Source organism: Leuresthes tenuis, unplaced genomic scaffold (genome assembly GCF_036924035.1).
Source record: "Leuresthes tenuis unplaced genomic scaffold, fLeuTen1.0.hap1 SCAF_12, whole genome shotgun sequence".
In the NCBI taxonomy this organism is placed as follows: domain Eukaryota; kingdom Metazoa; phylum Chordata; class Actinopteri; order Atheriniformes; family Atherinopsidae; genus Leuresthes; species Leuresthes tenuis.
Genome location: NW_027325366.1, coordinates 27,716,792 through 27,743,290, shown reverse-complemented (window position 1 = coordinate 27,743,290; position 26,499 = coordinate 27,716,792). Strand labels below are relative to the sequence as shown.

Below are 26,499 nucleotides of genomic sequence, written 5' to 3'. Positions count from 1 at the left end.
ATTTGTTACGTTTAGCTAATATGACTGTTAGCCCATTTTTAGCCATTTGCACTGCTTATCTGTTGTCTTGACAGTGTGAACTGTTCATTTCTTTTGTTTTTTAAAAAAAAAAAATCTTTAACTTCTTTTTATCCTCTTTGTTTTCATTTTTTGATTTATCCATTGCCTTTTTAGCTATCTGTTACAAACATTTATATTTTAGCTTACATTTAGCTATGTTATTCAACCATTTATAATGACTTTCAGCTCATTATTGCAGACATTTTCCATCAGCCTGCCAACTTCATGTATTCATTATTTTAATGCAATTTTTGCACATCTTGAAATCTATTTTTCAGTTATTTACAGTACAATCAGCTCACAACTGTGCATCCGTTACTTTGAATTATTATTTGAACTATTCTTTTAACTTAATATTTCAGCCGCTTATACCCACTAAAAAAAAAAGCATAGGGGAGCAACAAGAAGTCTGCCATTATGCTGGACGTGCAAAAGTGTGAGGTTCAGTCAGGAATATTGCTAATTTTTCAATCCCAGTGCAAAATGATCTCAGCTTTTTAAGCTTTCTATGGTGAGAAACAGAGACTCTACTCATGACTGGTAAATAATTGACTGCTGAGTGTAAATATTATGGCACTGCCATGTTTGGAAGCCGTTAATCAAGTGAATGCAAAAGTTATGCTATAAACGTAAAACTCAGGTCACATGACCAGTAACTGCTATAACCATTTATGCTGTCTTCAGTTATTCTATACACAGTTTTTTATTATTCGTCATTTAAAAAGCTACCCCCCTGGGAAGCACACCTTGTTTGATTCCATATACGGATCCTGTGATGTTTTTGTGGATGTCATGGTTACAGAAGTTGTGGTGGACTTCCTAATTCTTGTTGACTTTATGAGTGAGGCCATGACTTAATGAAAGATCCCACAGAGTCACCACCAGGGAGACCAAGGAGTGGAAAACACTCATCTTTCAAAATGTGAGGAGAACACTGCACATGACATTTCCAAGCTATTGTCTGCTTGTTTCCATGAGTGACCACACAGCTACATAGTGATGCTGTAACCATGAGTGTGTGCGTGAAAGCCGGACAATAACTCAAGGCACTTCAACTCCCAGGGCAACTCAGACCCTGGCACAATGAAAACTATCAGCGTGGGAGCGAAGGGATGGAGACTGTTATGAAACAGAGAGGGGAATAGCAAGAGATAAGAGTTTATGTCAGAGGGAACAGCTGAGTCATGTTGAAATTCTAAGTGTTTATCTGAAAATGAACAGAAAGATTGGAACTTGGGTGGGAGAGAAATATCATAGTCAAGAGGGGCCGCTTATGTTTCACTAACTGACAACTCTGTTTTGACTCTTTGGAGATTGAAGACACCAGTTGGATCTTGGAGTGGGCTTGGCAACATGGTAAATAATATTAGATAACATCTGTGAACATGAGTAGTTATCCTGTCTGACTTACAAAAGCAACAAACATCCCTCAGCTGGTGCACACTACACTCCATCATCCCCACCCAAGAATAAGAGAAAACAGTAGGGGTAGGCTTTCACTGGTTAATCTAAGATGAGTTGCCTCATCTTCTGTTATGGGTCTGCTCAACATTAGTCAGTTTACACCCACTGCTGTGTTGACTCAGGTGTGTGTGTGTAATTTGGGGTTTGACAGACAGTATATGAATGAGGAAACATCTTGGCAAATAATTCCTTCTTTCTGAATGACCTCAGAGCACTTCCTCCATATCCACACCCACCTTTGAGATGACAGCGTGGTCTGGGCTTTTAGTGACTGAGCCACTTTGATGTGACCACAGAGAGGAAGTGGAGGTCAAGTCAGGGAGATCCTGACATGGCTCAATGAATAGAAGATGTCTCCTGCTGATTGGTCCAGCCCTGGTGCTTTCCTCTTGCTCCTTCCTCCTTTCTTCTCAGCCTTTGCAGATGGCAGGGAAACTGGCAAAACATTGTGTATTATAGGGATGAATGCTTCACAGGAGACATGTGGTTTGGAGATTAGAAAAGAGCTGCAAGTTGTTAAAGATATCAGAGTTGCATGGCATGCTTTACTGAATTACTCATGTGTATTAAAAATGTTTTAATTGACTGTGTATGAATGAATTGGACTACATTGAATCTAATTAATTGGATTTGATTGTATGATGATTACAATGAATTGGACTCTAGTTGGCTTGAATTGGACTGTATTATTGAAGGGCCTTGAGATGACAGTTGCTGTGATTTGGCGCTAAATAAATAAAACTGAATTGAATCAAATGGCTATCTGTTTTGGCTTGTTGCTTCAGCCTTTTCCCCACATTTAAGTATCATTTAAGCTCTTTTACTGCTTTTAACAAATAGGTCATGCTCAACATTTCTTCTACTGAACATTCAAAGGCAGGATGAGAGTTTATCTCACTTCCAGGCTTCCATAGTCAAACAGAGGATTCACCAGACAAACAGAACCTGGCCTTGATGTCTAATGTCTAGTGTAGGACAGTCATAGTCAGTGAAGTGATTCTGATTCTTGTTTGAACAAAGAGCTCTGTCTGCAATCTGATGTAATAAAGAGACATGAGAGGAAGAGGGGAGGCAGGGGAGCAAAGAATGGAGCCCTGCAGGGCTGATGATTTGTTTAACTTCGACAGGGTGTGTTTGGCTCCATGCGTGGAGTTACATGTGTGTTAACTGTGATGGTAAAATTTATGTCTCAGGACTGACAGACTCTCCAATCCACATTAACCATTTGTATCACCCAGACACGCTAATTGTTTTAAACTATTTACCTCTTAATTAACACTCAGACAAGATAATTGTTTTAACCTCCTGTTTCTTAATTATCATCAAGACTGCATCCTCCCCCCCTCTGGAGATGTGGTTACACATCTAAAGAACAAAGCCCCCTCCTCAGGTATAAATGCTCTGTATTTCTTTTGTCTGTATCTTTTCATACCATTGCCGCTGAATGGTGTGGACTGATCTTTTTCCTTGCAACGAAGAATAAAAACTTAGCCGGCCGGCAGAAAAAGTAAGTGTCTCTATTTCATTGCTCATCAGAAGTATTAGGAAGGAAGCGATTGAAAACTTCCATAACACCACCCATGTTTTAAACAAGATAAGCATGACTCGCACTGACTGAACATCCTTTTTTTCCCTGCTTTGGATGCCCTCATGGGCGTTTGAATTGCATTCCCTGGTGTGTTTCTGTGACAGCATCTTCATATTTTTAGACATGTCAGCAGAATAATTTTAACCTAGGCACTGCTGCCTGTTCAATCCCTCGATCCGTCATAACTACTGAATGGATTGCCATGAAGTTTTTTATTTCACAATTAAGGTGCTTGAAGGAGGAATTCTGAATAATGAATGGACTACATTTATACAGCGGTATTCTGGTCTTCACAATTCATGCCACATTCTCACACTCACATTCATTCTGTACTTTCACTGCCATAAACTCATTCAAATCCGAATGCACGGTTTTGTATTTTGCAGACACTTCAGCGTGTGAACTGGGAAGCCATCAAACCATCGACATGAATTACTACCGTAGTCCTGAGCCTGAGTCACCCCACTTCTATTGACTTCTGAAATCCCCTTACTTTTCATGTTGCACCCAGTAATTTTTACACGTGCGTGACACTCCTTTGGGGTTATAGAATGAGCATTATTTTAAGAAAGTCTTCACAATCTGGAATCTAAGCATATTTCAGCCTCTTTCTTAACATACTTCACTTACTGTGCCACCAACACCAGAAATGACTACTATCTTACATTTCAAGAAAACAATTACTGTTAAAGATGGTTCTACAAGATGTTGAATCATGTGGTACACCCAGTTTTTCTCACCTTGTTTCTGTATTTTGGGTTTATTCTAGGCTTTGTGAGGGTCATCCCGCTTGCTAAGATATTCACTGTTTCAGTGAAGATCAATTGGTGCCAAATGTCGTACAGGTTTATTGTGCTCAGAGGATGAACCCTAAAAGCTTTGGTGATTTGTGTTAAATGTTTCTACAATTCTGTATAAACTGGCATACAATTTTATGTTTTCTGTTCATTACCTTCAAGATTAATTCAAGTAATTTTGTTAACTCTGAAATACCTCCAATATACCTGTGATGACAATGTTTTATTCATTTGAGCTAATTAGCATAAATTATTAAGTAAAATGTTAAATCAGCATTTAGCTCAAAGCAAATACATTTTTTCTCATACAGAGGAATTCTAAATGTAATGAAATGGAATTAAATTAAAGAATAAATAATTTTCCCAAAGGGAAATCTACAATGTAGCAGTATTTTTTGCCCTCAACAATCTGTAGAAGCTGCTGATGATCTCAGGGTTTAATCAATTTGTACCATTTAGTCTTGTTCATATAATTTCACTACATGGCCTCATACTATTAATTATTCTCAGACATTTGCTTTTGCTGCATAAAAGGGGAAGTTGCCAACGAGACATCCTCTTCCTCTCCTGGCACGTGACCCCTCCCACTTTTGTGTCAGGCACCCCTTCAGCCCAGTGATGCCTTAAGATTGAAATACTTGGAAATACATGATACAATGAGATGCAAGCGGTTTTGCTACCAATTGCGTTGGTGTCACTTGTCATTTCACACCTTTTCCCTCCACACAGACCAAAAGTGCCTGCTTTGATAGTCTGCTCTTCTACATCCCAACTCTCCCACACTCTCCAACCCACACACATCAGCTGAAACAGGATCTGCCTAATGGTCTGGAATATCCCTGCTTGGGCTGATCATCACTCCAATTTTCTTTTCAAATGTGTAGTTTTGATAAAACCGCAGGCTGGTGTGATGTGACGGCAGAGGTGGAGGTGGGGAGCGGGGCGTAAACATTGGGGTTGCTATGGAGGCGGCAGTCTAAGAAGAAGCAGTCAGAATGGCTGTGTGTTTGTGTGTGTGTGTGTTTGAGTGTGTGTCTTGTTACAGACTTGGAGTGACCTTCTTACCACAGAGGATGTGGGACTGAGGGGAAAGAGACAATTCTCCCCTCTTCATGCCGTGAGTCTTAAAAGCAATCAGATAAAAGAGACCAATAATAAACATTGGAAAAATCCGGGCTTGTTAGACCTTCAATACTCGATGTCTGTCTCTCTCATGCGTGAGGAGTCTTGAGAAGACATGCTATCGTTTCAGACTACTCAGTTAATCAAATACTAATACAGCTTTGTTAGAATGTCAGAGTGCGTGCCATCAAATATTTACATGCCAGGCAGCAGCTCAACCATTTCCTCATACCTGGCTTCTCTAATTCATGCATCTCTCTCCACTGGTTACAAAATTGGCTGAATCCAGTGGAATCATGCTGGTTGCTTTGAAGCTTAAATAGCCACAGGCAGAACCAGACTGACCGGGCCCTGCTCATTGTGACTCCACAGTCTGTCTGTGCACCCTGAACCCTCACCCTTGACCCGAGACCTCAGACGGGATAAAGTGCTGACGTCAGACTTCATGGCTAAGTGTGAGGTTCCTGAGTTTTACAAAGGGGTGAACAGAAGGCCATGGTTACCAAGGAATGCTCTTTAAACCAGAGATAATAGGTTACTTATAACAATGCAATAGTTGGCCAGTGGCAGGGTAAACACCCTGTCTCAAATTTTATCTTTGCATGCAAGTTTTATCTGTTCCTCACCTCTCCTCACCCTTCATCTCTCATTCATGCTTACGCTCTTTTCTCTCCTTCTCCCTCTCTCTTCAGCTACAGGGCTTTTGGCTGTTTGTTACAGTCTGCAATGGTATCAGGTTCCACTTTCCGGCAGGCTGCACATCGCAAAACACAGGGGCATGGAGACCGCCCAAACACTCTTGAACCCATCTATGACACCCATGCATGTAAAAGCATGCTTGAAGATTAGCCCAACAAGAATAAAAGGTGATACAACCCAAACAAACACGTTAACCTGAATACCATCTCTTCCCTGCTGCAGCAAAGAGCTACTGACTTCTGGAGGAAATTGCTGAGGGCACAGGAAAGCCACAGCTAAACACAGGTTCTCACAGTGTTTTAATGGACCTGACCAAAAAAAGAGCCCTTTGTAGTGCTACATCCACTTTCGGTGCCAAGAACAGGATACGTTCAGCCAAGCACAGGAGGTTGCCGGAGCCATGACATGGGGTCAGAAGGTCAGTACCCTCACAGAAAAACTCATTCCCTGTGTTGAGTTTCAGAAGCAAAACATCAACAGACCCAGTTCTACGCTAGTGTTGTAAAATCCAGAAGGGGGAATGTGGTACTACTACAACATAACCAAAATCATGTGTGTGGTTTTATGAAGTTAGAAAGCCCATAATGATGGAGTATTAAATGATTGCAGCGCCATGAGGTTTGATGGTTTGAGGAGATGGGGAGGGGGCACATATAAAAAACCAGCTCTCTCCCATGAACTCCACTGGCAACCAGAAATTCACTTGGATTTCGCAAACTCACCCAACCTACTACAACCACCCCTCTTTCCCATTGTCACTGCTTCTGCCTAAAATAACTCAAGCTCCTACAGGAGGCTCGTTTTCTGCTGGGTTTTCAAATACTACACTGTTGTTCTGCTGGCATCGGAAAAACTGGGGAGGTGAGGGAGGTCACTCTCTGGGCTGACAGGAGCCACTGCCATGTTTAGATGCTGCAACAGCCACGATGTGTGACCGCTGGCCCGTCTGTGGACACTTAGCCTTAATGAGGTGGTCCGGCAGTACCATCTACAATAACAATACTTCATTGTGCATGTGTTTAGAGAATGTAGGTGTAAGCGGATTGTAATGGAACATGTGAAGGAATTAATAGTATCTTCTTGTGTTTGCTTTTTGCTTTTTTTAAGCACATAGCTGTGGTGACATTACTTGCCATTTTCTCATATACAAATGACACAAACTTTTGTACTCTTGCATACTTTCGTCACACAGTCAAAGCTGCAGTATTCAACATTGTATACTAGGACATTATCAATATAATGTATATGAAATTAAAAAGTTGATGTTGAGTTCTTCTCAACTCTACAAAGCACATCAGTGTATTTCAGTTTAGCGTTTTGGTTTAATGACTTTATTCCTTCTCACAGTATTTGTACAAAAATTCTGTGAAAACCTTCTGTTAAATTCCAAGCACATGACATACCCAGCACCAAGCTACACCTTTAGAGCCAGTTATTTCCCTCAGGGCTTATTTGAGACAAAAACAGAGCTAACATTAGACTAAGATTCATCAAGTGGTCAAAAACACAACCAAAAATAAACGTTGATGTTTGTTTGTCTCTGCTGAATATGTATTGAGGCCATTTCTGCTTACATATTTGCCAATACAACAGCCGGGGGCGGCTGTGGGCTCAGGAGGTAGAGCAGTCGTCCACCAATCACAAGGCCCGTGATTCCATCCTTGGTTTCTCAAGTCTACATATCGAAGTATCCTTGGATAAAACACTGGATCAAACATTGTCCCCAATGTATCAACAGTGTGTGTATATGAGTCTATATGATACAGAGGAATGCTCTATGTACAGGAAAAGAATCACTGTGAGAATGTGAGAGGTCAAAAAGACAAGTGTGAAATAAACAGGTCAACATATTACTCTTGTGTATAAAACATGTGCAAAAGTCCCACAATTAGAATACAATTAATTGAGTTCTAAAGTTCCACAGTGTAATGTTTTAGACATTCTAATGACATAGATGCATTATAATGCAATCGTCAGTGTAGATTTGTTATCATTAACACCGTTGCACCACCATGTTACTACAGTAACCTGGACCTTTTTGCATTTTCTCAACCACAATAGTTGAGGGGCAGTGGGTGGTATTCATTTGGTTTCAAATTTTAGTTTATACCACTAGATATTGCTGCATCCTACACAGTAGACCTTAGAATAAATATTTATTCCCTTTCTTCATTACTACTCACGTGTTTTGATGATAATAACAAATCTTTAGCTGACTAAAGCAGCTTTGAAAAGAAAAACCAGACTGATCTCATAAATGTTTGTCAACAGACAACAAAAGCTACCATATATCTCTACAGCTGACTAATTGAAAGTTTAACTACGTATTGTTGATTAAAGCTGTACAAAATGCAAAAATTATGATTTTTTTTTCATTTTTTATTCATGGTTGCTGTTTCATGCAGACATGAAAATGAAGTCTGCCTTCTGATCACAATGAAGTCACAACACAAAAACATGAAAATTTTATTTAAAAAAGATCTGACAAAGCATTAGTGTCTGTGTGGGCTGTCTCAAGTTCAGGTTTGAAGCAAATGGACGTCATTGTAAAGAACAGGCGGACACTTGAAAAAAAATGAAGGACTAATGCCAGTAAATTATTGTAGTTTTTCATTGAAAACTGTTGTAACACAAACACTATTTTAATGGAAATAGTAGTAATTGGTCTACATTCATAGAGTGCTTTTCTATGTTTTTTTCTTAATGCATTCACTCACAGCGATACATGCACTGACGTGAGCTTCAGTATCTTATGTAAGGACAAGTCAACATGTGGACAGGGGAAGCTAAGGATTTAACCAACCTTCCGATTGGCAGACAACTTCTCAATCTTCTATCAGGCACTGCTGGAATTATTAAGAAAGTGTTTTCTGGTAAATCCACTGCCAGCTGAAGCCACAAGCTGTAGCAGGTGGAGGAGCAGGTGGTGTCCAGGTTGGTAGACTTGGAGTCTGTGAATGGGACATAACACCAGAGCAAAATTCCAATCCCTCCGTCTGGCCCTATCCCTCTGTTTTGCAAAGGTAATATGCCTCTTCTTTTTGAGGGATCAATGAATAGTGGTTAGTTGGCTTTAAACCAGGGCTTTGTGGGGCACTTGGATGGCTACATGACCACTCCTACTCTTAACCCTAAAGGAAAAGGGGCACATTACCTTTGCCAAACAGACTGGTAGGGCCAAGTGGTAGGGCAGAGGGAAGGAATTGGGATTGGGCCAGAGTCACTCACCAGAGGAGCATGCTCTTACATATAGTATTTTAAAATATTTTAGGCTTTGTTGGGGCCTTCTATATGTCAACTACCTGACCACAAGTTGAAACGTAGTCTTTCAGTCACAGTATCTGACTTGTTTAGCTGTCTGACAAAAGAAACTATGTGAATGAGAGCAGCTTTATAGGGAATTCAGATGTATCACATGATACTGTTTCCACAAAAAATGCAAAAAAGATGGAACCCAGGAGCATGTGCACCTATAGATCCATTTGAGTCTAGTTGAGCATATACATGCAGTAGTAATTTGACCCCCAACTTCATTATCTGGGTGTTAGTCCAGGCTTGAGAAGAGTGATTGTTTGGACTAACATGTTAACATGCATTTCAAAAGTCTGATTTTGGACTGAGTAACACAATAGTTATTCGTTTCTAGTGATAAATGTCTCACAGTTTTATTTTCTCCCAACTGCTGCATTTGACATCAAACAATGGTCTTTTCCTAACCCAAACCAAATACTTTTTGTACCTAAACCTAACCAAACAATGAGTGAGAACAAAACCTTAGTGTCAAACTTAGTACTTAGAAATCCCAGGTGGTGGTCCATTGAGTTAAAACTTTCCTTTTTGATAAAGCTTATAGTTTCTATATCACACTTTTCCTCACTTTGCTCTCCTTTTCACCCCTTTTATTTCCTCATATGAGATTATGTACATTTGGCATTATTGTTGTCATTAACTTGTGTTTCTCTGTCTCAACAGGTATCCTTTGAGTTGTGTTATGGTGTTTATTGTTGTTTTCTGTCCTCTCAAACCCAAGCTGGATGAGGCAGATGGCCACCCTTCCTGAGTCTGGTTCTGCCAGGAAGAGGTTTCTTCCTGTTAAAAGGGAGTTGTTTTTTTCCACAGTCGCCTCGTGCACGCTCAGGTCGGGGGAATGAAGAGAAGTCTTGGTGCAATCTGTTGGTTCCCTTTGCAAGGAAATTTTTTTTTGACCTGGCTTTGCATGTATGAATTGGACTAATTTTGAATTAAATTTATTGGATTTGATTGGATTATCTTTACAATGAATTGGACTCTTTTTGGCTTGAATTGGACTGTGTCGTTAAAGTGTCTTGAAATGACATTTGTTGTGATTTGGCACTATATAATTAAACTGAATTGTATTGAATTGCTACTTACATTGCTACTGGCATTACCAGAGCAGTTTTAAAAAACATAAAAAAGCAGAATGAGAAACATAATAAACATCCTTGGTTTTTTTTATATCAGGCAACCTGACTGGACAGACTCAAGGAAGAGGCAGCTGAATTACATCATGGACTTCCACAACATCAACTTGCCACCTTTCCGTCATCCTATTCATCCCTCTGTGGTGGGTTTTATATTATGAAACAGTACTTAAATGAAGGTGAGAGGAAGCTTTACATCTGTTTGTTCTTCCAGGAAAGTCTGTCAGGGGCATTTGTGGTTATGAGTCATTCAAGTATGACGATATGTTTTTCATGTTTTTTTTTTTCTTTTCTCTTGTTGAAATAGTGGAAATCCAAGTTTGCTGTCATCTATTTGCAGTGTCTCATCTTTGGATTAGTTCATTTTTAAGGAATGTTAGAATACATGTAAAGAATGAAAATCTAATGATTTCAAAGGATATCTGGGACATTAAACATATCCGTTTTCTGGTAATAATTAGTTAATAAGATTGGTGTATTTCCTGTGGCTGTGAAATAAAAAAAACTATCCTCCAGCCAGTTGGTAAAATGTTTGGAAACGTCAGGAAAACAGCATCCAGTGGCATAAGGCTACAGGGGTCTCCTGGAGTATTAGATGGTTGCCTTCTTGTCGTGGGGGTAAAATTATCCTTTTTAATATTTTTTGTTAAATACTGTTTACTATGCTTCTGTTTTTAAAGGGTTATCAATGTTTGACATAGAGTAAAACGCACCTGTGTGCAGAGGCCTACCTGCAGTATGGTTGCCAGCTAGAGAAGCAACAAGCTGATGAGTCCTCTTATCTCAGCTAGATATTGTGCTCCTCCTAAAATATTGTAGATGCTCCATCTAGAGCTAGTCTAAAGCCGATGTCAGTTTTAGTGACAGACTCTTACCCATTTGATCAGACTTGCCCCGTGTCCTGCTTGTTCTCTGATAGTGTAATTATATATAAATACTGGAACTTAATCCGTTGTTTCTTTCCCTTACCAGCAAGGTCTGTTATAAATATCCACCACACTTGTCACAACTTGTCATACTTTTTTTTCGGATGAAAGAAAGTAGATAAAATATGCACACCTGAGAACTTCCCCCATATTTTTCCAGTCATTATGCTAAAATAAGAGTGTACCCACTGAGACTTGAAAATAAACATGAAATTTGCAAGCAATTGGAAACTGAAACCTTTCCAACTTCATCTAAGATCAAATCAGCTGTACACCATATGAAGAACATGGGTTTTGAGGTTTTAAAAGCTCTTCTGATACATCACCAGAGATGACAAAAATGAACAAGAAATGAAAGATGCAGTGAGTGGGCTGGCTTCTCATGCTTGCATTCAGGTTCTGGTTTACCTCCAAGCTGTTGCATTTTTTGTGTTCTATTCCCCAATTCTTGTTAAATAGGATGTGACAAATGCATGACTAATTCTTCCAAATATTTAGCAAATAGGACTGCTTTAATGTCCAAGCCCTATTCTGTGGAGAGATGAAACTGATTCAGTTTATCTGTCATGCTTGTCAAGTCTGAGAATTATGTCAAAATAGGTTATTGAATTGAACAGCAGAAGGGTTAATGGATTCTGAACAATAACAATTTGCATTTCCATTCATATAATTTCTTTCATCAAAAATGGCCACATGGGACACCAAGTTGTTTAGGTGTTTTTTGCAAGTAAGTTGATCTTGGTTCAATTCAGCAACCCACACAAGTTTGACGTGGAAATGTGAAGCCTCTAGTGCACCTTCTGTGTCCACTGTTTACACTGTAAGAGACTAAGTAAGAGATACAATGAAATCCTCATTTTAATAATATTTTAATCATTACTGAATAATAAAGAAATAATTACATGAATAAATAAATATGCCCATGGAGTTATAAATATGGCTGTGTACTACATCTGGATATTAATGCAATTTATACATACATTAATGTACAGATGAGGTAATGCAGTGTGAAAATGACTAAATCCATCCATTGAACCATTTTCTTTACCCACTTCGTTTTCACTTTCAGCTTATCTACGCATCTATGTTAATTTCATTCATTTTAGTTCAGGATTAATTTCATACTTATTCATTCTATAAACTTATTTATTTAAACTTGAATTCATAGTCGCCTTGTGTCCAGCAGCCAAACTTTTAGATATATGTATATCTAAAAGTTATATGTATAATCATGTATATATATATGTATGTATGTATGTATGTATGTATGTATGTATATATATATATATATATATATACATATATCACATATCTGATCTTGACACTTATTTTAGACAGATTACTATTCTGAGCAAGGTATTTATATAGTATGTTTTAAAACATGCAATACAAGACTTGTGGTTATAACAATTAGGAATTATTAATAAAACTGAACATTTGTTTTATTTTCTCAATCATTTTTTTTATAGAGCGTAGTTCGATTCAGTGTTTTTCTGTCAATAGGCGTGTTCACTGATAACTGGTTGGGAGGATTTTACCCCCCCCCCCCCCCCCCCCCCCCCCAATTCATTCCATTGCATCCCCGCTGTGTTGCTAAGTCAGACTCGGAGCAGTGAGAGTGTGTCATCGAGGGTGTTGACGCACAGGAGGCGTGGATCGCATGTTAATAACTTTCTGCAAAGGGCTTCGGAGGCCATAAAGAGCGCGCTTTACCTGCCCTGGGCTCAGGTCGATCCGGCAGACGATCTTGCTTCAGTCCTCATAAACTGAGTGCTCAAGGATCACTGTGATTGGTTGTAGAGGAAAACGAGCACTCTCAGCCCACCCACTGATTACAGGGACTCTTGCAGACTCAGTTTCCGTTCTTGCATTGAGTCTGGGACCCCGGGGCGAAACGGCACACACAGAGAGCGCACAATGGCAGCTACGCACAGCGAGTACAGAGCCTACCTGCGGAACACTGTCGACATCGAGGCAGGGCAGCACCGCTTCCACCCGGTGCAGAACTCGGAGAGCACTTACCGACCACTTCTATTCGGGACCCTCGCTGTAATGGGATTGCTTCAGGTGGCCTCCAGCGTGGCGATCCTACTGCACCTGACAGGTTATCTGCAAGAGGTAGGCGCAACGTGTGAATGGTGCGGTCTCATATGGGGGTTGATCTATAGAGCGCAGCATGAGTCCATACATTACGTTTTGCTCAAACTTTGTAAATATTCACCCTGGCCACAAAACACTGTTAACATTTCCAGGCTAAGCGCGAGTACCGATAGTCCGACAATATTTGCGCAATTTTATAATGTCATAAACTGCCAGATAAGTAACCCAGTTCAAGCTGTATAAAATCGTAGGCCAGTGTACTTAGAAGCTAGCAATCTGTTGATGTGAAGACAGAAAGATACAACGTCATCGTGCAGTTACTTCTGCAGATTTGTGCGCCAAGCTTTCCTGCAGTCTTGGCGTCTCTTTGAAAGTGCTGCGCCTCATCGGCAGGCAGTTAGAACCCTTCTTCCCTCGCTGCAAAAACACACAGATAACATCACACGAAGCTCGAAGCTGATGCAACTTTCCACGGAGATTGTTGATTTTGGTGAGATCTTTTCCAGAGGCTGCCGCTCATATCAGAGCGCCGTTTTTCAGCGATAACATCTCATCAGCAGAGGCTCCGCTGCGAAGACAAATGTCAGCCTTGCGAGATGTCTTGTTTGCAAGATACAGATGTTTTCACTTGAGGCTTAGAGTCTGCAATTTTTCATGCGCGTGTTTACATGCCATCTGGGGCTGTATTTGTAATTTATATGAGTCATAAGTTGTAAACTCTTGAGCATAAGCAGAGCTGTTTTCAAGAGGAGGCAGTGAGGTCTGGCAAAGTTCAAGAATTAGATGCTCCCGTAATAGAGCACTTATGCATGATCAAAAAACCTTAAATCCACACATGGCTTCTCATCAGCTCGTGTTTGCCTTCATCTGGGCTGCATTTCTGTGCTGTGTAAAATAACATTTACAATTCTGTCTGAAGTGTTTTTGTTACTTTGTAGTTGAGTAATTGTCATATTTGAACAAGCCAAAGGAGCAGGCTGCACTCCCCTCTAACAGGATGCTTTGGGTTCACCTGGGGAGCATCTCTTTTCCTTTCAGTGTCTCTGGGTTTGCGTGCTACGTTTTTGGCAAAAACTCATTGGAGTGTGGTGGCTGATAGTTATGTATTGAATCTGTGCCAGAGGAAACAAGGAAAGGAGGAAGAAGAGTAAAAAAAAAAAACACTGGCAGGATATTAAGTTAAAGAGAGATTGGTATTGGATTAACTCTCTGGATTTAACAAATTAAGATGACTGATTTAATTTTGATCAAATCAGGTTTTGCTGCAAATATAGCACTCTGAGCGTGTTCTGTGTTCTGCATTTTGACATCGGGCCATCATATGCCCTCAACAGTTGCAAGACTTATTAGAAACGGGAGAGGAGAGCAGTGCTGCTGTTCTTGTTGGAAGTCTATTTTTGAATGGTTGAGCTTTCATGTATCTGTATGTATGACTACAGAACAAAGCTCAGTTTCCAGATCAGTTAGACTTTTGCTTGTTGCAGTGGAATACAGAATGACATGAGGAAAATAACTTAACCTCCCACTCAAGCGCACAGACTTGTTGATCGTCCGCCTTATGATTTTGGAAAACATTCCTTCCACCCACACCTTGCTGCCATAAAAACAGATAATGCACATGAAGCAAAAGTTTATATTTTTCAACGCTGACATATCTAACCTACCTTGCCTTCTTCTACAGGTAGATTTGTCTACAACCCCACATCGGCCCATAGAGGTAAGTCTGACATAGTTCACTTGAATGAAGTGCTTTTGTTCATGTAACCCTTTGGCTGCAGCATCATACACGTTTAACAGTGGTGTTCATAACATTTGCAAAATAACTGACATAGTGTTGTATTCGTCATCAATCTTGATATCTGTTGGCTTTGATTTGATTGACATGAAACAAAAGAAACATAGTTATTATAGAGCCAAAAAAAATTTCTCAGAGACAAATGGTAATCAGCTTTAAGACATTTTTTTAAGGCATCGCAGGTACTTCCTCCTGTAACTGCCAAGGAGGAAGTGCAGTGCTTGTAGCAGTGGTGCTGTGTTTTTAGAAGAGTAAAATTAGCATTTGCAGTTTTGCACTGACAGAAGTCATAATTTTCCCACGGGTGTGTTTTCTGTGCAGGCCACTGCTTCTGTAAAGCCAGCATAAAACCCCCAACTGGTCAAACATGCTGGACTGAGGTCAGACCACAGCAGCACAAACACCTTTGGTCAAAAGCTCTTGTTTAGGATTTTTCCACAAGTTTGATCAATCGACTTCTCACGCTGTGCACTGATGGTAGTTTACAGCCTCAGCTATCAGTGAGTCACTTACTGGTGTCAGTGGCTGCAGTGTTTTTATTGACGATTAGTTGTAGTCTGAGATGTAAAATACTTAATTGCTGAAGTCATTTTTTTTTTTTTACCACCCCTCTTCTGACACAGGCTTTGCCAAGCAAAAGCCCAAACTATCCAGGAAGTGAAACCAAACAAGAACTTTTCTTTGTTTGGTTTCCCATGGTACTTTCATTTCCTTTAAAATTATGTATTTGTATTTGCCCCGGGTATCCCTGGCGGAGTGCTTAGACAAGCCACCCAGCCTGTCTTGGACTGAGGAGCTCATTGTGTCGTCAGCCAGGGGCTGTTTCCCATAGAGCACAAGGAGACTTGCTGGAACCTTTACGAGGTGTCAGAGTGACAGACCCACTTGGCACATACTGTGTTGTGTTGGGGTCAGCACAGAGACTTCTCAGGGGTTTGTTAGAGAACAGGCCTTGGTGGACAACTGTCAGCTTGGCGGTACTGATGTGAGACAGGATGTGCAGGCCAGGCCCACTCCGGGCCGGGCCTGTGGTCAGTGGTGAGAGCACAGGACCATGAATCAAGATTGAATGTTTATAATGTGTGGCGATCTGTGAAAGTAGTCTGCTGGATTATGAAACACAAAGAGGCAATCTGCTTTGGTGGCCAAGCTCTGAGTGAGAGGACTTTTGTCTAGAGTAGCATCTCAGAAACCACTCATCAACATAATAGACATGTTGAATGATGCATGCGGTGCATAGTTAAAGGGCTGAGCTGAAGCCTGCATGCACTGTGGTATTGCAGGACCAAGCATGCGCAATCAAGTCAGCCGTAGCAGGGTGCATATTTCTAAGCAGACGTTTTTCTGAATGTTGTAGCTCTGTCTGCTGCAGAGGGGTTGTCAAGGTGCCACATTTGAATCTTTGATCACAATGTAGATTAGGAAGCTGACAAACTCCTTCTACTTTTAGTAAATAATCTGTTCATTCTGGTTAAAGAGATATGGCGGAGTCTGACCACAAATCAAGATAAATCCCACAATCTAGATCCAATTGGGAGCATGTACACAATTATTTGGTAGCCTTGGCAAGACGTTGTTTATGCCTCTCTCACTCCAGGTTTCTGAGCTATAAACCATAAAGTTTTTGGAGAACAGACTAATCTTAGAATAGATTTGTCTGAGCTTGTGTACAAACAGTGTAATACCAGCTTGGTACAGGTGCAATGTTGCAAAACCATGTTAATGATGTTGGCGTGGCTGGCTCTGTGGTTGAGTTCATTTAGAGTGTTACTATGTGTTTTTTTTGGTTGTGATGTTTCAAAATGATATAACTCTCAGCATTTTCCATCTTTTCGTTTTCCTTTTTTTCATGTTTTTTTCATTTAATGATGAAATGCTGGGATTCCATAAATTCCTCATTCAGAGGAAACTAGCCTAAAACCAGAAAACAAGTTTAAACACCTTTAGATTATAATAGCACCCCTGTTAATCAGTCTGGATCATTTCTAACTGACATTTGTTATTCATCGCTTTCATTTATCATCTTCAAATTTGAATAAATGTGCTCAAGTGGTTTAACTTTAAGAATGTAATTTCACTCAGCCCTGACATCTCTTGTGTATGTGCAATCATATAGGTAGAAGCAGAAAACAGTACTCACACCTGAAGTTTTAATTCCATGCCAGATGTGTTGGAGAGTTGGCAGCTCATGCACAGTAACTGTTTACTTGCTTGGAAACCATGTTTTTCTCAGTGTATATGCTCTGTCTTGCCTGAAGACAGGCCAGCTCAGATTGTGGATGGCGGCGTCATCGTGGCCTTGAATAGAATCAGCAATCGGGAGGGGGACTAAATACAGTCCAGATACTATTTGTGCCAAATCCGTGAGAAGCTCGATCTTTCTAAGACGTTATACTTGACAGGAGGCCTCCCTCATGGCCTCCAGCCGCAAATACAACAATAGATGTAATACGTCGTTAACAGGCTAGCCAAAAAGGATGGATGATATACAGACATGCAGTCCATAGACGCTCATATACTTCATGTCTTCATGTACACCCACACAACTCCATACAAGACATTCATTTAGAGAGACAGCAGAACAAAGCTGTGGTTAGCTTACTTTAGGAAAATATTGCTTGTAAGTAAGTTTTCCAATTTAGAAACATACTTGTAATAACATGCTCAGGAATACAGATTCATAGAAAACAGACATGAGAGATGTTTTAACCTTTCATCCATCAGTCAGTGTTTGTTGAATGAGCTTTTATTCTTTTTTTCTACAGGAGGTACAGACTGAGCCAGTGCTAAACGCACAGAAAGATCCAAGGAAAAACAGGAAGTACAAAACTCCTAAAGAAAACCTGCCATCAGCCCATCTACCAATTAAAGTGAACCAGACCTTCTCTAAGAGTGAGTCAAGTTGATTTAACATCATTGTATTACTGTTGCAGAGACATTTACCAATTTTTACAAACAAATTATTTGATTCTATTGAAAGTTTATACACGAGCTTGAGGTGTTTTTTGCCTTTCTCAACAAAAACTTGATGCACATAGAAACAACAATTGAAACGACTTGGATATGACCTGGCAGTGATTAAAATGATGAGCTCTTTCCAGTAAAAGCTCTAAAACAACAAACTCACGTGACTGATTGGTGTCTTTGCTGTTATGATATAGTATCTCAGATTTTACCAGATAGAAGATAATTCCTGAAGAAGAGGTCTCTTCCTTTTGTGAATGCCAAGAGCAGTTTTCTTTCTACTTAGCATGTCTGCTTCTTCTACTGAATTACAATCACTAGCAATGTAGCACATACTGTCACCCTCTGGCAACACTACAAAGCCTCTTGTATTCACATCAATCAATGGAAATGTGTCTGATTCACAGCTCTTTTTGAGGCTTTTCAAAAGATCACTTCAGATTTGATGCACTACTTAATTTGAAATTTAGTTAGCCTCTGCAGTCAGTTCATCTTCTGTCAGCTCTCGATGGCTATGTTTGAAATATCCACTCTTTCATAAAAATAGTCCACTTTGTATTTAGTCATTCATAGTGCCATTCAAACGTTCAGCCATAACTTTTCATCTACTGCAGTACCACAATCTCGTTGTGTGGTACAGTAAATGTAGTGTAAAGAAGCAGTACATTGGTCAAAATGAACAATGATCCATTGTGACCTGAAGTCACAGTGCCAGTCTTCTCCTCTGCCTGAGCTGCAGGGTTTGAGAAATTATTTGTAAAAAACATTAGTTGTTCATTGTAAACTGTAAACATGGTATCGATGCATTGTTGTGCATCTTGCTTTGAAATATTACAAATAAATTCAATAAATGACGACGTGCTATCAACAAAAAAACAGAAAAAACGTATGCAACACCACACGTACCTGTCCTGCCAGTGTTTATTTTTTTAACTTCGAATATCTGCTGTATAATTATGAAGCAACGTTGCATTCAAGTTGTGTCCAAATCTATCATCTGCTGTCTACACCCCACTTCCAGTCCTCTTTATTGCAAACGCTCTGTATACACCTCATATGCATGTCCTTACTGTGCATCATTTTCTTTTTCAGACCTTTGAGCACAGTTTTCCCATTGGTGTCAATGTTTAACTATATTTACACCTATTAGTGGAGTCCACTTTTACTAAAACGGTAGAAAATTTGCCAATCCAGTTTCAATTTGAAAACTTTTAGAACTATGGTATCTTGGTCCTATTTTCTTAATGTAATGGTTTCCTCTGGTGCTGGTTTCTATAAATGAAGGATATTTCTAAACTAGTGAAAAAACACTTTTGTGGATTTAATTTCAAAACTAAAAACAAAGACATAATGGTGTAAATACAGCATTAAGATACTTGCTTGATGTTTCTTATTTTGTTGTATTTATTTGGATAAATATCCACCAGAATTTAGCTTTTTACTAAATTCACCTTATTAATTTGCAATACAAAAACATCATTTGGTTGATATTTTGGTGTAACTGCTGTGTAAAAATGGCTAACTTAGCCAAGCTAAAGTTAGCTTGCTCATTTGTGAACTCTTAATAATGAAGAGTAAAGGTGGTGAAATACTGTAATTGTTTCTACATACATGGTGAAAAATCTAATTAATATTGATGTAAAGTTTTTAAAGATGATTTTAAATAAGATTTCACAAAATAACTGTGTTGCTTCTTGATAAAGCACAAAATGAACCAGTGGATTGACCAACCAAAATGTCGTTTGTCCATGTTTTCATGCAGAACTTGATGTCAGCAACATCGAATGGGATGAGATACATGGCAACCTCCGCAGAATGAGCTACCAGAGGGGAAGACTGCTGGTTATGGAGTCAGGTTTCTACTATGTATATGCTAAAACCTGCTTCCGTTACTACAAGTTTCCAGGTTCAGGAGTCAGCAGTCAGACTGGGATCCCCCCAGTAGATGTTAGCAACATCCAGCTCATCCAGTATGTCTACCACGAGAGCATTAAACAGAACAGCATGGTTGCACCACTGATGAAGACGGGCAGTACCATGCGCTTTAATGACACGAGCTATAACATGTACTGCGCCCAGCAGGGTCAAGGGGTGCGCTTGGTCGAGGGAGATGCCTTGTTTGTCAAAGTGTCCAATGCTTGGATGCTGGACCAGGCGGCAGATGGGACGTATTTTGGGGCCATAAAGTTGGGTAACTGACATGCTACTGAACATTTTTTTATATACCAAAGAACCACTGTTAGTGATTTATGATGTTGATTTGTCAAAAAAGTTTGTTTTCATTCCAGAAGTGTGGTTTTTTTTTGTGTGTGTTTTACATTGCTCCTCATCAAACAGCATTGGAGTCTTCGGTGAGAAAAAACTTATGGAAAAGGTAACCACCTTTTAAAAACATGTCTCTCCATTTTCCCACAGAGCTCTCAACTTTATCCAAAATAGAACTGGATTTATTGGACATTTTTTAAAAGTGTTGTGGTTTGTATTGGACATTTCAATACATCGAGATTCAGATTACACCATTAAAACTCAAGAGTTGACATGTGTTTATTCACTAATTAAACAAACCACGGTGTAACAACTAAGGAAGTGAGTTTATTGGCAAGAAGATCTGCAAGAAGAAAAGCTTTATCAGCCCTCATTGTTGGAAAAAATGTCTAGAAAGAGCCCTGCAATTGATAGAGCATCTGCTTGTACTTAGTGGCTTATCAAAGGGTAAAAATAACAAGACTTGTGGGGCTTAGTCTGACCCACCACAGTGAATGCATTAATGTATTCCTCAAAGTTTTTGCAAGCGTGAACAAGGTGGGAAATGAGGCATCCACATAATAAGCAACTCAACAGTTTAATTTGGCATAAGTAGTTAGGTGGTGATTTCTTCATTTCATAATCACAACATCATTTAAGACTCACTTTGACTCTTACATCGTTTTAAAGCAACAAAAACAGAGCGTACTCCAAAAACTCATTCAATTTTCTGTCCTGTCATCTTGTCATCTAATTACTCGACAATGTCATTCAAACCAAGGAGGAAATGACATCTGTTTGTTTTGTTTGTGACAATCAACAAGCGATGCAGATAGCTGGACTGTCTGACCATAAATTACATAAATAGACTCTTTGTCTTAAACTAGATGAACCAAATTGAGTTTGGTTCATCTTTAACTTAAATTTTGTTTTTCATTTGGCTCTTCAGGGAGGTAAATGGGAATATGCACTAAATATTTATTTATTAGCTATAGAAGTACAGAGACGGGTCATTGTTAAATTGACCTATCGGCTGTGTAAATCATTTATATTTTATGTCTGTATGACATTTATTTTGCAGCACTTAGAGGAAATAGTAGACACGCTTTTTGTTATTAAAACACAGGGGCTTAATTTCAAATTTTATATTTATGCATCTTAATTTTGACAATTCTGTGTGTACTTGCCTACCCAAAAGCAATATGGATATATTGTCCCCTCTACAAGATTGTAGCATACCTGTAAAGGCTTTGTTTAAAAGTTATTTTTTTTTCCATTCAGTTTTCTTACTATTTATGGTTGTGTATGTTTTAATAAAAAAATACTTTTGTAACAGTGTTTCATGTGTATTAAAATTACCGGATCCAGGCTGTTGTTTGCAGTAATTAAACTTCACAGGACTCCTCAGACTGTAATATGATAAACAGGCCACCCTGACTGTGATATTATTGTGTGCTATTTGATAATCCCCACAAACTTTGGGAAATTCAACACCATCACAGCCAAATAGTGAAGTCGTGCTGTTCCTTTCCTCACTGCCTGCTTGGTTAGAGCAGCCCACCAGCTCATTACAGAGATAAGTTGTATATAGAAGACGCCCACAGCTGCTACAGCGCCTCTAACTTGCAGCAGATATTTGGACCACAGCTCATAGCGACCTGCAGAACAAACAAGAAACAGACTGCATGGGATGAGAATAATGATTAGAATTTACTTCACTGTGATGTGCGTAAGTGAGTCTCCCATGAAGCCTCACAAAGAGAAATTTTAAATGTCAGACCAAACAATTCCTCTATTGTCTTTTCCTGGGCGTTCACCAGCGTATGGCCAGATGATGGCTGAGCTTCACACATTTATGCTGTGTGACTAGACCTCACACTACTTGCAGCTCATTGTTCAAACATTACTGAAAGTTTGAAATAAAATCTGAGGGTTGAGAAGAAAATTTTGTCTGAGTTGTGTGAGGAGTTCTGACTTGATTTACAGGTGAACATCTTACCAAACTGACTGCAGATTGTAATATTTAATTATACTTAACTGGATGATACATCTTCAATGTCAAAAAGAAGGTTTCTTTTAAAGATTTCTGTTGCAAAGAGTTTTGCAACAACAAAACAATTCAGTTGTGGTGTCCATTGGGCTATTCTGTTTCAGATTTAAATAGCTGAAGCCATGAGTGTAAACAATGGACTTTAGTGTGCCACCGTTTTGATGTGACTTGATTTCTCAATTGTTGGCACTCGACAGAAACCATTAAAATGTGTTGTGTCAGGAAAAATTATGGAAAGCTTGGCGTCCACTGGAAACCCATTTAAACACACACAAACACCCACATGCACACAATTCATATACAGTGGTGCTTAAACTTTTGTCAGTCCTCTAGAATTGTCTATGTTTCTGCATCAATGTGACCTAAGATAACATATTATTTCAACACAGGTACTAAAATAAGTTTAAAAAGAACTAAAAATTAAATAAATTATACTCTCACCCAATTACAGCTGGGATAGGGTCCAGCCCCCTCACAAGCGTGTGTTGGATTAAGCAGGTATAGAAAATGGAGGGATGGATGGAACTATCCCAGCAGAAGCTGGAAGCAGAGTTTAAACAGGAAGAGACCATGAGAGAAAAAACCATGAAATCTGGGAAAAGGGCAGGACCAAATGGGCTTCCAATTGACCTGTGTAAAAAGTTTAAAACAAAGTTATTAAAACCATTATTGGAAATGTTTTAGCATTCCACAGCAGGAGGAAAATCAATAATTATCCTGCTACCAAACCCAGCAACAGATGTCAAAACATGAGGCCAATAGGTTTACAAAATTTGGATCTTAAAATTCTGTACAAAACATCCTTGCAAAGCAGTTGCAACAGTTGTTGCCCATTGTAGTACATCAGGATCAAAATGGGTTTGGGATTCCACAACCCTTAAAGGATACTCATTGTTACTCATGATGTAATAGAAGTTTCAGATAAGATCCTGCTGTCTCTGGGTGCCGAAAAGGCCTTAGACAAGGTTGAGTGGAGCCAAGGCATTGTTTTTTTTAACATATACTTTGAAAGATATGGCTGTGGTGAAACATACTTAAAATGGGTCCAGCTGATGTATTTAAATCCCACATTAGAGATGTTAAAAAATATACCATTCACAACTGAAAGAGGTTATCTTCTGGGTTGCCCCTTATACCTGTTATTATTTACCTTTGCAATGGATCCACTTTAACTGGATTAGATATGTGGAATAACAATAGGTCAAGCGGAACACAAGATTGTACTATATGCAGATGGTGTTATGTCGAAACTAAGTAGGTCTATCCCAAATTTGTTAATAAAAAGTATCAGGGTATGAGAAGTATCAGGATACAAAATTAATACAGAAAAATGTGTGTTATTTTAAAATGGTGGATCAATTTACATATTTGCGAATGCAAAATACCCTATGAATGCTTAATGGAAAAAACATCAGAAACAACCAGCAGATGGATGTCCCTGCTATCTCTGACCTCCCACACTGAATCAGTTAACTCAGTATAAAAGGTTAATGCAAGCTTGTTACTCTGATAAAGTTTTAAATGACATTTTATTATTGTATTTGGTGCAGTAAAATTAAACTTACTGGAAGGAGGTTAAGACAATGATGAAAAAGATGATTTCTGAGGAAATCCAGATGGACCCCAAGTTTTCTATTTTCGGACTTTATCATAATGATCACAACTATGTAAAAAAAATGAACAGATGTTGATGAATGTGAGTCTTTTGCACATTAAAAAAAGGATTGTTTTATTCTGGAAAAGGACTGAATGACCAAGTGTAACACTATCGATCAGGCAAATATTGATATCTTTTACTTTAGAGAAACTAACCTTAATAATGAAAGGGAAACAGGAGGAATTTGAAGCGAAAGTGAAATATATGGACCTGTCAGAGGATGAAGAGGAGTGATAAGAACACTATTCTGTAAACCCTGATCTTTGGTTGATAAGAACTCAGCTTTGTGGAAATATAGACGCCAATTTTTTGCCAAACTATAAACTTACTAGATGTGATTTGAAATGTGTTGGATAATTTATGTCGGAGATGATTTTCTGTTATTCTTGTAATTTCTGTTCAATAATTTTGTAATGAGAAAAATGCAATAAATACATTGTATTAAAGAAATCACAAGACAAGACAGACAACATATTGCATTAATTTGGAGATTAACTTTGAGTCAGGTAGAGCCACAAAGACCAGGGTAGCATTTAGACAATCAAAGCCTCTCACTTTGGGTCGTGTTAATGTTCAAGAGTTCATCATCATCGCCAGCACTGAACAACAATGCTGTCCATGGCATGGCTGCAAAGAGAAACCAATTGCTCTCCAAAAAAACATTGTGGGGGTTGGGTAGCTCAACTGGTTGAGCAAGCATGTCATGCAGTGAGCCTGAAGTGCCTTGATGCAGCCACCCCGGGTAAAAGTCTCAGCTTGGGGCCCTTTGCTTCATGTCATCTCTCTCTACCCTTGTTTCCTGTCAACCAACTTTCAAATGAAGGCCGCTAGTGCCATTTTCAATGTCTGAAAGGTCATGAGGATGAGTCAGAATACTACCAGTAAAATGTTTTGTGGGCATATGAGATCAAGACAGAAATTTTTGGTTTAAGTAACAGATGTTTGGAAAAAGGGAAAAAAAATGCATTCAAACATAAGAACCTTATTTCTATCTATGAAGCATGTCGGGAGAATAATCATGGTTTTAGATTGTTTCGCTGCATCAGATGCCAGGAAGACAATCAATCATTGATGTACCACTTATTTCTGAAATATACTAGTGAATATAAGAAAAGGGCATGAGATTTGACTGTGGACTGAAATTCAACAGAAAATGAGTCAAGCTTTATAACAAGACACATCATAACACGTTGATAAAGTTAATTTTAAGTCAGCCCCATTTTCATTTTGATAATAATGCTTTCATGGTAGCAATTTACAGTAGTTTATGGTGGTATGGCCCTGTTCTGGAAAGCATTCATATAAATATGAATTGCCCGTGGAAGTGACGGCAGCAACAAAAACCCTTCTTTAAAGCACAGAACTGGGCAACATCAGTGACAGATGACAATAATTAGTTCACAAACAAGGTTGGTCTACAAAGAAGAATCCTCCAAAGGGTTATTCTATCCAAGTAAGAATGGGCCATGGCTCACCACTGAGAGAATCATCATTAAGTTAAAGAATATATTTTTATCAATAGAAGATTATAAAGGACTTTGATCTTTCATTATCTACAGAGCAGAATATTGTGAACATATTCTGAGAAAATCACAGTGTGTAAGAGCCAAGAACTAAAACCACTGTTGGATGACCTTTTAGCCCTTGGGAAGCACTGCATGTAAAAATGTCATGCCACCAAAATCAATAAAGCTACACTGGCTCAGGGCTACTGAAAAAAAATATTTTCCACCGCTGCATCCAATGTAACCTTAAAACTGTATTAAACAAGGAGGAAGCCATATATCAACTCTGCAGGCACACAGACAAGTTCTTTGCACACAAGCTCTTCTCAGGTGGACAGAGAGACAGTGGTTAGATGAGTCCATGTTTCAGCTGCTTTTGGGAAAAACTGAAATCTGGTTCTACATGACAAATATAAAGACCACCCAAGCTGAGAGAAAGGTTCAAAAGCCAGTCTTTGATGGTATGGGGGTGCATTAATGTCCATTGCATGGATGACTTCATATGTGTGAAGTTAACCATTGATACTGAGGTGTATATAGGGATTTTGGAGAGACTACTACCATCAAGTTGAGGTCTTTTCCCAGGAAGTCCAACTGTGGTTATTTCAGCATGACAATGTCAGACCTTATTCATGCTCGGCTTCCAACAGTGTGGCTTCATAGACACGGAGTGTGTGCTTGACTGGCCTGCCTGCAGTCCACATCTGTCTCCTCTTGAAAATGTATGGTGCACCATGAAGAGGAGAATAACCACAGACTGTTCGACATGATGTAATCTTGTATTGAGTAAGAATGGACATAGAATCCTCCAAAAATCTGCAACAATTAGTTCCCAAACCATTAAAAAATGTAATTAAAAGGAAGCTGATGAAACACAGTGGCAAACATGAGTCTGTACCATATATTTTCCAAATACACAGAAGTTGGTTGGTGAAGTTACTGAAAATCCTTTTCTTTGTACTTGCATCTCTTAAATAAAGGCTAAATCTAATAAAGAAATTACAGTTTTAATTTTTTGTTGGAGTTTTATACAACTTCCCAACTTTTCTATGAATTGGTTCTGTACCAGTGAAGAATCAGCTAAGC

General features: G+C 39.1%; 1 protein-coding gene across 1 annotated transcript; it reads left to right on the top strand.

The window, feature by feature from the left end:
• The first annotated feature begins 12,711 nt into the window (after nt 1-12,711).
• Nucleotides 12,712-21,534, top strand: tnfsf11 (TNF superfamily member 11). Its single transcript, XM_072397346.1, has 4 exons — nt 12,712-13,216; nt 14,880-14,915; nt 17,759-17,885; nt 19,720-21,534. Exons 1-4 carry the CDS (start codon nt 13,016-13,018, stop codon nt 20,154-20,156), a joined length of 801 nt encoding a protein of 266 aa, XP_072253447.1. The 5' UTR covers nt 12,712-13,015; the 3' UTR covers nt 20,157-21,534.
• Nucleotides 21,535-26,499: the final 4,965 nt, after the last annotated feature.

Coding starts and splice junctions, on each gene's coding strand:
- tnfsf11 (XM_072397346.1), top strand. CDS start 13,016: ATGGCAGCTACGCACAGCGAGTACAGAGCCTACCTGCGGAACACTGTC. Junction 14,916..17,758: donor CCCCACATCGGCCCATAGAG/GTAAGTCTGACA, acceptor TTTTTTCTACAG/GAGGTACAGACTGAGCCAGT. Junction 17,886..19,719: donor GAACCAGACCTTCTCTAAGA/GTGAGTCAAGTT, acceptor GTTTTCATGCAG/AACTTGATGTCAGCAACATC.